The sequence below is a fragment of the Mercurialis annua genome, linkage group LG7, assembly GCF_937616625.2.
Source record: "Mercurialis annua linkage group LG7, ddMerAnnu1.2, whole genome shotgun sequence".
NCBI classification, from domain to species: Eukaryota; Viridiplantae; Streptophyta; class Magnoliopsida; order Malpighiales; family Euphorbiaceae; genus Mercurialis; species Mercurialis annua.
The window spans coordinates 42416103-42430273 of NC_065576.1; the positions used below are offsets into that span (position 1 = coordinate 42416103).

General features: G+C 40.3%; 1 protein-coding gene across 1 annotated transcript; it reads left to right on the top strand.

Moving 5' to 3' along the window:
* Positions 1-10403: 10403 nt before the first annotated feature.
* Positions 10404-13922, top strand: LOC126657205 (uncharacterized). The gene is made up of 2 exons (XM_050351863.2): positions 10404-11108; positions 13893-13922. The coding sequence occupies exons 1-2, from the start codon at positions 10524-10526 to the stop codon at positions 13920-13922; spliced, it is 615 nt and encodes a 204-aa protein (XP_050207820.1). The 5' UTR covers positions 10404-10523.
* Positions 13923-14171: the final 249 nt, after the last annotated feature.

A 14171-nucleotide genomic window follows, 5' to 3' on the forward strand; every position in this document is an offset into this window, starting at 1 on the left:
CTTTGTATCTCCTTCAATTCGGGTTGGGAATTGCAAGTGATTCGGTTTTTTTGACGCTTGTTTTGGTTTTGTGGTGGTTGCCAATGGTGTGATGACACGTTGTTGGGGTATTGTTTTATGAGTCATTATTAGTGTGAATTCGACTGGGTGTAAAGGCAGGCAACCTTTGGCACCTTTTGAAGAATTCAAATTAAAACAACAATTGAAATTCACTTTCTCTTAATTGGCAAAACCCATTTCGAGGTCCCTGCATTTGGCGATTGTTTTATTTGTGGTCCCTATATATTTATTGTGGTACATTAAATCATGCACTTTGACACTTGTCCGCAGGTCATCCTCCCACTAAAGAGAGTATTGGCAGTGCAAAATGTTGCATGAAAATTATATAGATTGATTCTTACATTTTTATTTTGGCCTAATGATTAAAAAATGTTAAATATTTCATAAAAATTTCACAAAAATTCTAATATTTCAATTTTATCCAATTTATCTTAAAACGCATGATTTTGTTTCAATTATGTCCAACTACACAATTTTGTTGATGTGGCGCTGATGTGTGGCATGCCAGCGCTACATGAGCAAAATCACGTAATTAGATATTATTAAAACAAGGCCTAATCACTCAAAAACCCCTCACCTTTAAACTTTTTTTCAATTCTACCCCGACGTTGAAAATTTGTCAATTTTACCCACTTTTGAATTTTCTGTTTTCAATTGTACCCCAATATTTAAATTTTTGTTAATTTTTTTACTTAAATGATGAAATCATTCAATTAATTAAGTCTAAACATGAAATTAAATTCTTTTTTATTCAAAAAAGTACAAATAAGTCCTTTATTTTTAAAAACTAACTAAAAACCATAATCAAATTAACACTAATTTAAATTCTTAATTAATTTAACTAAATTTAAATAAATTTTAAAAATATACAATTAATATATGCGAGACATGTAGAATGTTTTAAACAAATTTCCAAACGCAAAAGACGTTAATTTAATTTTTCAGGGTACAATCGAAACACAAAAATGCAAAATAGGGTAAAATTGACAAATTTACAACGTCAGGGTATGATTGAAAAGGGGCTAAAAGGTCGGGGTTTTTTAAGACATTAGGCCTTAAAACAAAACCATGCGTTTCATGACAAATTGGATAAAATTGAAAGGTTTGGACTTTTATAAAAAAATTCAAAAATTTGGCCTTTTTTTGATTATTTGGCCTTATATTTTTGATTGGTGATGTTTTTATATATTTTCTTAACCAATTAAATTCTATGGAGTAAAATATATTTTATTTATTTTAATAATTCTTTACCACTTATATATAATAAATATTTAAACTATACTATAGAATTGATATTCAACTAATAATCTATTATACATATCATTTTATGATATATTTGAATTTTAAATTTAAAGTATTTTGATCCATGTAATGAATATATAATATGTAATAATATTTAAGTTAATAAAATTAAATTTTTACAATATAGAATTAATAATATTATATTTCAATGACTTTGTAGATTTAACTTATTCATATAATTATTGTCAAATTTTATATACTTTAAACTCTATTTATTTGTCTCAGCGAGTCTTTTCTTTCTACAAGAAAAGCATTTTGAATTGCTGATTCATTGAGCCTTGGGAAAATTGTCGATTACTCTCCTCTTTTTAAATTACTCTTAACAAAATCTAACTTATTCATATCTTTTTAAATTATTCATATGTAATTTTCAAATTATTAGTATTAATTAACATAAAGTCTATTTTTTTTAAAATATCTTTATTCATATAGTTAAAAAAAATTAAATGGCTTTATTGTAATTGATAATGAACAAAAAGGTTTGGAATTGAATGGTCCTTACGAGTTATTCACATCTTTAAACAGTATTAATTAAAAACTAAATTATGAAATTGAGTGTGTTTATAAATTTAACATGATTTTTTAACTTTGATAATTTAATTGGACTATTGATTGCTTTTGTAATTTGAAATGGTCAATTTTTTTATAAAAAAATACTTATATAGACACCATAATATAATTACAATTATACCGATTAAATATAATTAGTTTGCTTTTAATTTATTTTTATGGATAAATAAACATGTAATAAAAACTAAAAAGATTGATTTGCTAATTGATGGATACCGAATCCTACTGTAAGAATAATGGAGCCGAGTTGCAGGAGATCCACTCTCAGGCGACACCGAACTCCCCCTGAAGACGGAAAGATATGAAGGAGATACCGAATCTCTAAGATTCGGTAATACACTAATAAAGACCGAATCCCACATGATCCGCCAAGAGCGCGTCAGGTCCGGGATTCGGATAAACGACTAAATATGGAAACCTTGTCCTATTTGGACACAAACACTACATATGGAAGGATAAGCTCTACTTTAGGAAGATAAGACTATTTAGGAAGACGTTCCTAAATAGGACTCTTATCAGATTAAGGTAGATCTCGACAAATCAGGAGAATCCTTAAGATACGGCCGAATCCCTACAAAGTAGGATTCACCTACCTAATACAACTCTACTAGGTATATTCGACTACTATAAAAGGAGCACGAGGTATGCCTAAAATCACAATTACATTCATATACTCAAAACGCTGCTCAAAGCTCTAAACTGACTTTAGCATCGGAGAGTTAATCGGACAACCACCGTCCGGTTAGCTTCTACCCTGTTTTGCAGGTTCGCTCACCGGTTCAGAAGGCAGACTCCATCAATTGGCGCCGTCTGTGGGAAAAGCTTAACTAAACTTCAAAAGAAGGAGCTTTTCTGAACTCAAAAACAAATCTCATTGAAGAAGATGACTTCTGAAAGAGTAAACCTGAAAGACAAACAACCAATGGACCCAAAAAGCACTCCGGAGATAATCAACGTGACGGAAGACGGGCTTCTCAACTCCGGGGAAAAAAGCAACACCGGAGGACTCTCTTTCTCAACACCCCAGTACCAAACTAATCCAATAAGAGGAAGCATCCCAATTGCTTTCAACCTAAGCACTGAAGAACAAGCACCAAATGCAGCGGCACAAGATCCACACAGCGAAATGCTGAAAAAGATACTAGAATCTGTACAGGCAAATCTTGACAGATTGGCTAATGAGGCCAAAAGAACAAACGACAGGCACGAAGAAACTATGAGAATGCTAAGGGAAAACTTCAGCCCTACAGCTCCCAGAAGAAGAGAAAGAACAGGAAATGCAAACCCAGGCCGACGGGAGGCAAGGGCAGAAAACAACAAAAGCAAGGAACCTCGGACCAGAGGAAATGAAGAGAGGAACGAAGCAAGGAACCAACGAGAAAAGGAAACCAGCGAAGAAGAAAGTCCTGACAGAGAAAAATCTAACGAAGAATCACCGGAGGCACCCAGAAATGAGCACAACCAGGAAGACGCCCGAAGCGGTCTGAATACGAAAAGAGACGAACGAAGGGAGAAGGAAAAAGAAGACGCCCCACCAAGGAGTAAGCGACAAGAAAGAGATGCAGGGAAAGAACAAAATAAGAAAAAACACCAAGAAGGAGAGGGCGAATCGTCAGAGACACCCCAAAAAAGCAAAGCCACATATGTGGTGGAAGAAGATCTAGAAGAGAAGATCGCCAAAGCGCTCAAAAAACTAAAATCTGAAGAATTGGACATAGAGGACCTCAGGTTGAAAGGATCACCCCTCTCGCCCGAGATCATGGAGGAAACCATCCCGTACAGCATGAAGCTGCCAACCTTGCCAATTTTCAATGGGGAAGGAGACCCCCGAGACCATACCTCTAGGTTCACAGCGACCATGGGGCTACTCAGCGTATCGGACGCCATCCTTTGCAGGGTTTTCCCTACCACACTCACGGGCACAGCCCAGAGATGGTATAACAAATTAAAACCAGGCTCGATCAAAAGCTTCGCTTCGCTTTCAACAGAATTCCTCAACAGATATCTCACAAACATCCCAGCTAAAACCACTACCAGTATCCTAAGAGCCTGTATCCAAGAAGAAGGAGAAACCCTGCGAAGCTACATCGAACGATTCAACAAGCAAGCTATGAAGATAGACAACCTGAACGTCGACATGGCGACAGAAGCATTGCGAGACGGGACGCGATTCGGAAAGCTGGTGGACAAGCTGCTAGTCAATAAACCCACAACTTTCTCGAACTTAATGGGCATAGCTCAGAAATACTTCGAGCTAGACGAAGGGCGAAGGGCGATTCGCGGAAAGGAAGCAAAAGGAAAAGAATCAAAAGAGAGATCCAGAGAAAAAACCAAGTCCAAACCTGATGACAGGAGAGGAAGACCCGAAGAAAGCAGACGATTCGCCCCCCAGACAAGATATGAATCGAGATACGATCCCAGAGATGATGAGAATAACTTCACTCCATTAAACACCAGCCGAACTAATGTCCTCATGTGGATCAAAGAAAACATCAAAAACGTGGTATGGCCACCCAAAATGAAAGCAGAAGCAAGAGACACCAGAAAGTACTGCAAATTTCACGACGATTACGGACACGAAACGGATAGCTGCAGAGACTTAAAGGTCGAGATCGAAAGAATGATCGACACAGGCGAACTGAGGAAATTTGTGGCCCGAAAAGAGAAGAGCAATGACAAAGGAGAAAAAAGAAACAGAGAAGACAAGCCAAAAGAAAAGGAAGACGAGCGCCCATCCAAAATTCTGGGAACCATACACATGATTAATGGTGGAGGGCATAGTAGCTCCACGATCAGGAGGAAGCAGAGGAAAGAAGTAATGAACATACGAGAAACTCACATGCCGCCAGTGATCTTCGATGTAGAAGACTATGAACACGTCAAAGCACCTCACAACGATGCTTTGGTAGTGACTACTATCATTGAAAATTGGAACATGGAGCGGATCCTTATCGACGAAGGAAGTGCAGTAAACCTCATGACAAATGCAGCATACAAAATGTTGGGAGGAACAGCGTCAAGGTTACGCCGAGTCCCAATTCCGCTATCAGGACTCGGTGGACCCTCCATCACCCCGCTGGGAGCAGTCACCTTGGAAGTAATAATCGGCCCAGAAAGAGGAATGAACAAGAAAATCATGTCACTATTTAACATAGTGGACATGGAATTGACATATAATGCCATCCTAGGAAGACCTTTCCTCCATGACTCGGCAGCGGTAACCAGCATCAGAGCACTGGCAATGAAGGTACCGACTGAAAAGGGAGTAGTGACGCTGAGAGGAGACCAAGGAATAGCCAAGAAGTGCTACGATGAGTCAGTGGTGGATCTCCAAGAAAACAAGACCGAAAAGAAGGAAGAATAGGAATGAAAAACGACCCATCATCGGTAACGACTCCCCGTCTTACCAGATGGCGTCAAATCTATCTTTAATGCTTTGTATGCCATCTTTTTATCAATAAAAATTCAATTTCGCTACCATCTGATTAGCCAGACGAACCAATAAAGAAATAAGAATCAAGAATAGCCACGAATGATTAAATCAAAGACGAAAGAAGAAAAAATAAATTAAAGATCAAACTCAAGAAAAGCTAAAAGCCAAGAAAATGAGTTTAAATTAACTCAAAGCAAAATCGCCGAACCAGGCAAATCATCACAAAAGGCTGAGAGCCAAGAAAATGAGTTTAAATTAACTCAAAGCAAAATAGCCGAACCAGGCAGATCGCCACGAAAGGCTAAAAATGAGTCTAGATTAACTCAGAAAAGGCGAATCGCCAAAAAAGAGTTTAGATTAACTCGAAACAAAAACAAAAATAAAAAGAGTTTAGATTAACTCTACAAAAAGCAACGCCAAGAACAGGGTTTAGAATAACCCTCGAGGCAAGACAAGTACATAAAGATAAGGCAAAAGCACAATTCGAAGAAAAACGAAGAAAATATATTCATAAATTGCGAATTACAAAAAGCAAAATTAATACATCAGCAAATACAACCAAAAGAAAACTAATAAACACGGTCTTTAGAAATCTTGACGAGGAGATCACGGGCGATGGCCTGGGGATCCAACCCGTTAACCCCAGAAAGATCAATATTGGGATTCTGCTCCAGAAGCTTCTTCCCAATCGCAAGGCGATACTCGCTTATCAGAGCAGAGTAAAAAGCCTTCGTATCTAGCAAACGGATGTGAAGACTTTCAACCTCCGATCTCAGACTATCCCTCTCCCCACCAACAAGGGAATTGATCCGAATGAGCTCCTCAATCTCTTGAGTCAAATCATCGGTCTTTTTCTCAATCACTTTCACTTGGCGATCATTAATCGCATCCTGCGCCTTGAGCTGCGCCAGAAGGGAATCATGCTCCTCCAAAGAGGCCTTCAATTTCGCCCTTTCAGACTCAGAAGTCGCCAAAAGAGCAGACAGACGCTCGACCTCCTCCTCGGCACACTGTCGGCGGTCGTTCAATACCAGAACAGATTGAAGAGCCTACACACACCAAGAAATAAACAAATAAGAAAACAACTGAATACAAAAAACATATTATACTCAAGAAAGAAGGCACTTACAGAGAAACCATGAAAACAAGCCAGATCGGAAAGCTCCTGACCAGGCCTACCACAGAACCACGTGACATCATCAGGAATCGCCAAAGTCCGGATATACTCCGCTAGCACTCTCGGATTCAGCAAACTGGCAGGATCCTGACCTTCGACCCATTGAACCAAGTCTGGAGCAGAAGAAGAGCTTCCAGGAAAACTCTCCCTCGTTGGAGAATCATCGCCGATTCGACGTCTTTTTCTAGACGGAGAATCCGGGTCTCGACCTAGAGAAATCTCTCCCGAATCAGCAACAACAGGCCCCTCTGAGGCCACACCCCCAACTCCCCCCGAAACGATAGATGATGCTAGAGGGGGTAGTGACGGAATCGCCTCGTCACCGACTGGAACAGCCGAGTCATCACCATCATCATCATTTATAACAATAACCTCAGGCAACGCTACCTCGGCGGGAGCTAGGAGGATATCAACAGGAGCCCCATCTACGACAATGTCGCCAGGAATAACGTTGGCGATAGGAACGTCAGGACCACCCATCGGAACGTCCAAATCTACTTGAAATCCGGAAAGGAAATCGTCAGAAGAAGAAGACATCCTACAAAAGAAACATTAAAAAAGAACTTAAGCAAATTAATATACCTTGAACAAAAGAGTAGCAAAGATCCGCCAAGCCTCGAGGAGGATCCTCCAAAGGAAACCATCGACTCCGAAGATGACTATTAACCAAGACATCTAAAATGGGACGTGACACAATACTACAGGAAGATATGTCAAAAGCAAGTTTTGACTCGGATAAACTTAAAGGAGAAGAATAGCTCCGAACTGGATAAGAAGAAAAACCATCCGAAAAATGAAGAAAAGCAAATTTATGATAGACAATAAAGAAACGCCTTCGCCAGCGACTGGTTAGGCAAGGAAGATAAATACGAGATCGCCCTTCTCTACCAAGGGCGAAAACGAAACAACCATCACACTTCCTAAAGTCTACAAAATGATACAACACTTTGAGAGAAGGGGCATAGCCCCGGAGCCTACATGCCTCCGAAAAGGCAAGCACTACTCTAATCGTACCAGGGTAAAGTTGCCCTAGAGCAACCTTTAAATCCCTACACACTTCTACTAAAAATGGATCCAAAGGAAACCTAAGACCAGCAGCAAATTGCTCTTCAAAAAGAACCGCCCTACAAGAAGATCCGGGAGAGTCAGACGCAGCCATATCGGCACCGGGTAATATTACCCTATAATCAAAAGGAAAACTATACTTAAAATAGATATCTAAGACTTCATCCCTACGAAGCTTCGATCGGGTGAAAGCCATAGCAGCGCAAGCATCTTCCACTCGACTAAGAGGCATCCTAGAACAGGGAATCACAAACATAAACACAAAATAAGGATCAAACAAAAAATATATTGAAGAACACGTTGAAGAACACATCAAAGAACAACAAGTACAGAAGAAACTTCCAGAATATAAAGCATGGAAAATATACAAAGAAGAAAGCCATATTAACATCCAAACGACAAAGGGAAACATACCTGAAAAATCTAGAGAAAACAAGTCACGAAGAATCAAATAATCAAACGAAGAACGAAAAGGAAATAACTACAAGAAATGAGAGTAAATTCGAAAAGCAAAGTAAGAGGGAAAAGAAGAAATGCGAAGAGATTAAATAACAAAACGCTTTTGAATCATTAACCGTTTAAATCATTAAATGCCGACACGTGGCAACACATAATCTTACTAAAGAAGAAACGTCACCCACAAACATATAAAACGACTCACCCGGAATACAAAGCGACTCGCCCGCATAAAAGAACCCAGCTCCAAAAGAGCTAAAATCCGCTAAGGCATAAATGCCAAACTACTTCAGCTCACTTGCGGGGGGGCTAATGATGGATACCGAATCCTACTGTAAGAATAATGGAGCCGAGTTGCAGGAGATCCACTCTCAGGCGACACCGAACTCCCCCTGAAGACGGAAAGATATGAAGGAGATACCGAATCTCTAAGATTCGGTAATACACTAATAAAGACCGAATCCCACATGATCCGCCAAGAGCGCGTCAGGTCCGGGATTCGGATAAACGACTAAATATGGAAACCTTGTCCTATTTGGACACAAACACTACATATGGAAGGATAAGCTCTACTTTAGGAAGATAAGACTATTTAGGAAGACGTTCCTAAATAGGACTCTTATCAGATTAAGGTAGATCTCGACAAATCAGGAGAATCCTTAAGATACGGCCGAATCCCTACAAAGTAGGATTCACCTACCTAATACAACTCTACTAGGTATATTCGACTACTATAAAAGGAGCACGAGATATGCCTAGAATCACAATTACATTCATATACTCAAAACGCTGCTCAAAGCTCTAAACTGACTTTAGCATCGGAGAGTTAATCGGACAACCACCGTCCGGTTAGCTTCTACCCTGTTTTGCAGGTTCGCTCACCGGTTCAGAAGGCAGACTCCATCACTAATGTTAAAATAGCACATTACTCTCAAAATTATTTATATTTTTATATAACAACGTTATTCTCTAATAGTTTAATCATACGTAATTTTTGGCAAGTCTGCCATTAATATGATTTCATAAAAATTATTATATGATATTGCATTTTTTAAATATATTAAACTGTATTATAATTTTATTATTAATTTATTTTATACCCTAGAGTTCAAATTTAGTCATTATTATAAATTAACTAAATTATATCATCATTTAACGTTATTAAAAATATTTTATGTAATTATCAGAAAAATTAAGAATTTAATATTGATAATAATAAATTTTCAAGAACCAAATTTTAATAAAAAAACAAAGTACATAAAGCCAATCATTGTAAATATAAATATGAAATGGGTTTTGACTTCTTAATTAATGATGGATACCGAATCCTACTGTAAGAATAATGGAGCCGAGTTGCAGGAGATCCACTCTCAGGCGACACCGAACTCCCCCTGAAGACGGAAAGATATGAAGGAGATACCGAATCTCTAAGATTCGGTAATACACTAATAAAGACCGAATCCCACATGATCCGCCAAGAGCGCGTCAGGTCCGGGATTCGGATAAACGACTAAATATGGAAACCTTGTCCTATTTGGACACAAACACTACATATGGAAGGATAAGCTCTACTTTAGGAAGATAAGACTATTTAGGAAGACGTTCCTAAATAGGACTCTTATCAGATTAAGGTAGATCTCGACAAATCAGGAGAATCCTTAAGATACGGCCGAATCCCTACAAAGTAGGATTCACCTACCTAATACAACTCTACTAGGTATATTCGACTACTATAAAAGGAGCACGAGGTATGCCTAGAATCACAATTACATTCATATACTCAAAACGCTGCTCAAAGCTCTAAACTGACTTTAGCATCGGAGAGTTAATCGGACAACCACCGTCCGGTTAGCTTCTACCCTGTTTTGCAGGTTCGCTCACCGGTTCAGAAGGCAGACGCCATCAATTGGCGCCGTCTGTGGGAAAAGCTTAACTAAACTTCAAAAGAAGGAGCTTTTCTGAACTCAAAAACAAATCTCATTGAAGAAGATGACTTCTGAAAGAGTAAACCTGAAGGATCAAACGACACGGAGAAAACGAAAAGCAACAGAACTCTCAACTCCTCCTCCAGTGACTTTTGACGGAGAGGACTTCGGGAGAATAGCCGAAGAGCACAACGAAGCTCTGGTAGTGGCCATGATCATCGAACACTGGAACGTTGAGAGAATCCTAATCGATGAAGGAAGCGCAATAAACCTGATAACAAAAAAGGCCTACGAAAGCCTAGGAGGAGACCTAGCGGAACTAAAGAGAAATGCCACGCCTGTGGTAGGATTTGGGGGCTTGCCAATTAAGCCCAATGGAACAACTACTCTCGACGTCAAGCTAGGAAGGACAAGGAAGAGCGAGGAATTACCTACACGGTTTAGCGTCGTAGAAATCGACCTGCCGTACAACGCGATACTGGGGAGACCTTTCCTCCACGACTCAGCCGCCGTGACGAGCATAAAGGCGCTAACCATGAAGATACCGACGAAACAAGGAATTATCACGATACAAGGAAACCGAGCCGAGGCGAAAAAGTGCTACGAACAAGCAATAAGAGAATCAGGCGAAGCAATGGCAATAGAAGAAATCCTTAATCACGACATCGAAGAAAAAGAAACAGCACCCGAAGGCGAAACAAAGAAACTCCAACTCGACAAGGAGAAAAGAGTAAATCTCGGCGCAAACATGAACCCAAAGATCGAAAGCGAAATCACAGCCATGCTGAAAAACAACGTCAAAACCTTCGCTGCTAACGCATCAGAAATAGTCGGAATAGACCCCCAGGTCATTACTCATGATCTAAATGTAGCAGAAGCGGCGAACCCAGTGAAGCAAAAGAAAAGGAAGTTCTCGGAAGAAAAACAGAAAATAATCGCTGAAGAAGTAGAAAAACTGGAGAAAGCAGGATTCATACGAGAAGTCCACTACCCCGAATGGGTAGCTAACGTAGTTATCGTAAAGAAAGCCAACGGAAAAAATAGAATGTGTGTGGATTACACCGATCTAAACAAAGCGTGTCCTAAAGATAGCTACCCTCTCCCAGATATCGACCAACTAGTGGACTCTACTGCTGGACACGCGATGTATAGCCTAGCCGACGCAGCTCAAGGCTACCACCAAATCCAGATGAAGGAGCAAGACCAAGAAAAAACTTCATTCATCACGGAGGGAGGAACTTACTGCTACACGGCAATGCCTTTCGGCTTGAAAAATGCTGGAGCAACGTACCAAAGACTTATGAATTTCATGTTCAAAGACGAGATAGGAAAGCGAGTCCAGGTGTATGTAGACGATCTAATCATCAAGAGCGAGAAGGAAGAAACCCATGCAAAAGATCTTGAAGAAACATTCAACATACTGAATAAGTTTGGAATGAAGCTGAACCCCGACAAATGCACGTTCGGCGTACAAGGCGGGAAATTCCTGGGATTCATGATATCTCAAAGAGGAATAGAGGCGAACCCCGAGAAGATCAAAGCAATTATGGACATGAAGGCACCAAGAAGCATAAATGAAGTTCAAAAACTCAACGGACGAATCACAGCACTCGGTAGATTCATGTCTTGCTCAGCAAAAAGATGCTTGCCTTTCTTCAAAGCCCTCAAAGGAACACAAAAATTTGAATGGAATGAAGACTGCGAGAACGCCTTTGAAGAAATAAAGAAATTCCTCGTCACCCCACCATTGCTAAGCAGACCGCTGAAAGGGGAGACACTATACCTATACATCAGCACCACGAACGAGACCATCGGGACAGTGCTGGTAAGGGAAGAAGATAACGAGATGAAGCCAATCTACTACATTAGTCGAGTCCTGAAGGGCGCGGAGACACGATACCCCGAGATCGAAAAAATGGCACTTGCCGTACTGACCACAGCTAAAAAGCTGAGATACTACTTCCAAAGTCACAATGTTGTAGTAAGGACAAATCAACCATTGCGAAAGGCGATCCAACGACCAGAAACCTCCGGAAGATTAGTCCACTGGTCCATCCAACTCAGCGAACACGACATAAGATACGAACCTCGCCCAACTCTGAAAGCACAAGCTTTGGCGGACTTCGTAGCAGAAATAACTCCAACCGAGACCGGCCAACCCAAACCAGCCTTGGTATGGGAACTCCACGTAGATGGAGCATCAAATGAAAAAGGAGCTGGAGCAGGAGCCATCCTCAAAGGACCCGACAAAATCAAGATTGAATATGGAGTAAACATCCAATTCGCCGCCAGCAACAATGTAGCTGAGTATGAAGCCCTAATCGCAGGCCTCGGCCTCGCATTAGAAATAAGAACGGAAATCCTAAAGATCTATAGCGACTCCCAGCTGGTGGTAAATCAAGTCAAGGGAGAATATCAAGCCAAAGAAACAGGGATGATCGAATACCTGAGTCAAGTCAAAACACAGCTTCAACAGCTAGAAGCACAAGGAGGACAATGGGAAATCATTCAAATCCCGAGAGAGGAAAACACCGAAGCCGACGCCATCGCCAAATCAGCGTCAGAACTCGGAGATCTATTCACTAAAATGCAGCTAAAGGAAATTCTCGAATCACCAAGCACCAGAAAAACAGAGGTCATGGCAATCGAGGAGGCCGACTCCTGGATGACTCCACTGATCAAATATCTAGACTGCGGCGAGTTACCAATAGACAAAGTCGAAGCCATTCGCACCATCAGAAAATCTGCCAACTACTCTTTTCACAATGGAGTTCTTTACCGAACCTCATTAACTCATCCATGGTCTAGGTGTGTCTCGCCTCAGATAGGAGAATCCATCCTAAAGGAAATCCACGAAGGAATATGCGGCGCGCACGAAGGAGCAGTCACCATAGCAAGAAAAACAATACTCCAGGGATACTACTGGCCAACCATCAAAGAAGACGCAAAAGCATTAGTCAAGAAATGTGATAAATGCCAAAGACACGACAACATCAGTCGTGTACCGGCAGTGCCTCAAGGATCAATGGAAAGCCCATGGCCGTTCGCCACTTGGGGGATTGACATAGTTGGACCGTTCGAAACGGGAAAACATCAAGCGAAATTCCTAATCGTCGCAATAGAGCACTTCACAAAATGGGTAGAGGTAGCACCTGTCGCAACCATCACCGCAGCCAAAGTAGAGGAATTCTTCAAGAACGAAGTAATATGCCGATTCGGCATACCCCACACTGTAATAGCAGACAACGGCAAACAATTCAATTGCAAGCGGTTCAAGGCATTTTGCAAAGGACTAATGATCAATTTGAAATTTACTTCGGTGGCGCACCCCCAAACAAACGGAATGACAGAAGTCACCAACCGAACCATAGCATAAGGCATAAAAAAGAGACTTTCTCAGTACAAGGAGAACTGGGTAGAAGAATTATACAGCGTTCTATGGGCATACAGAACAACTCCTAGAAAAGGAACTGGCGAAACACCTTTTAGGCTCGCCTACGGCACTGAAGCAGTAATACCAGTAGAAATTGGCATACCCAGTATCAGAGTAAACTATCTAGAAGAAGAAACCAATGAGGCTAGAACAAGACTATGTCTAGACCTACTAGAAGAGAGAAGGGATGAAGCGGTAGCCCGAGCCGCTACATACAAGAAGCAAGCCGCAAAATACCATAACAAAAGAATGAATTTTAGAGAATTTCAAAGAGGCGATCTGGTCTTACGAAACGCGGAAGTTGGCAGAGGAAACGCAGGAGTAAAGAAAATGCAAGCTAATTGGGAAGGCCCCTTCATCATAGAAGAAGCTACTGGCAAAGGCGCATATAGACTAAAGACAATAACTGGGTCCATGGTACCCAGATATTGGAATGTAGAACACCTGAGAAAGTATTATCAATAAATTCAGGGCTTGTACTTGTTTCCATTTTTGAAATAAAAAGCGATTCGGCGAAACAAATTTTATAGGCTCGCTCGAGACCTGATACATACAACTTAACAAGAGTCGTTTGAATCTTAGTTAAAAAATAATTTAGACTCGTCCGAGTCAAATAAATAAAAGGATCCATTCGGACCTACAAATAAATTACACCAGCAGAAGTTTAGATTAACTTCTCAAAATAACAAACGAGTTTAGATTAACTCTACAAATAAAGAAAGGCAATGGTCAAAAGATCATTATATTAAC

Bases quoted from the DNA above. Each gene is read 5' to 3' on its own strand.
- LOC126657205 (XM_050351863.2), top strand. From the start codon at position 10,524: ATGAAGATACCGACGAAACAAGGAATTATCACGATACAAGGAAACCGA. The intron at 11,109-13,892 runs GTGGACTCTACT...CAATAAATTCAG, and splicing joins TCCCAGATATCGACCAACTA to GGCTTGTACTTGTTTCCATT.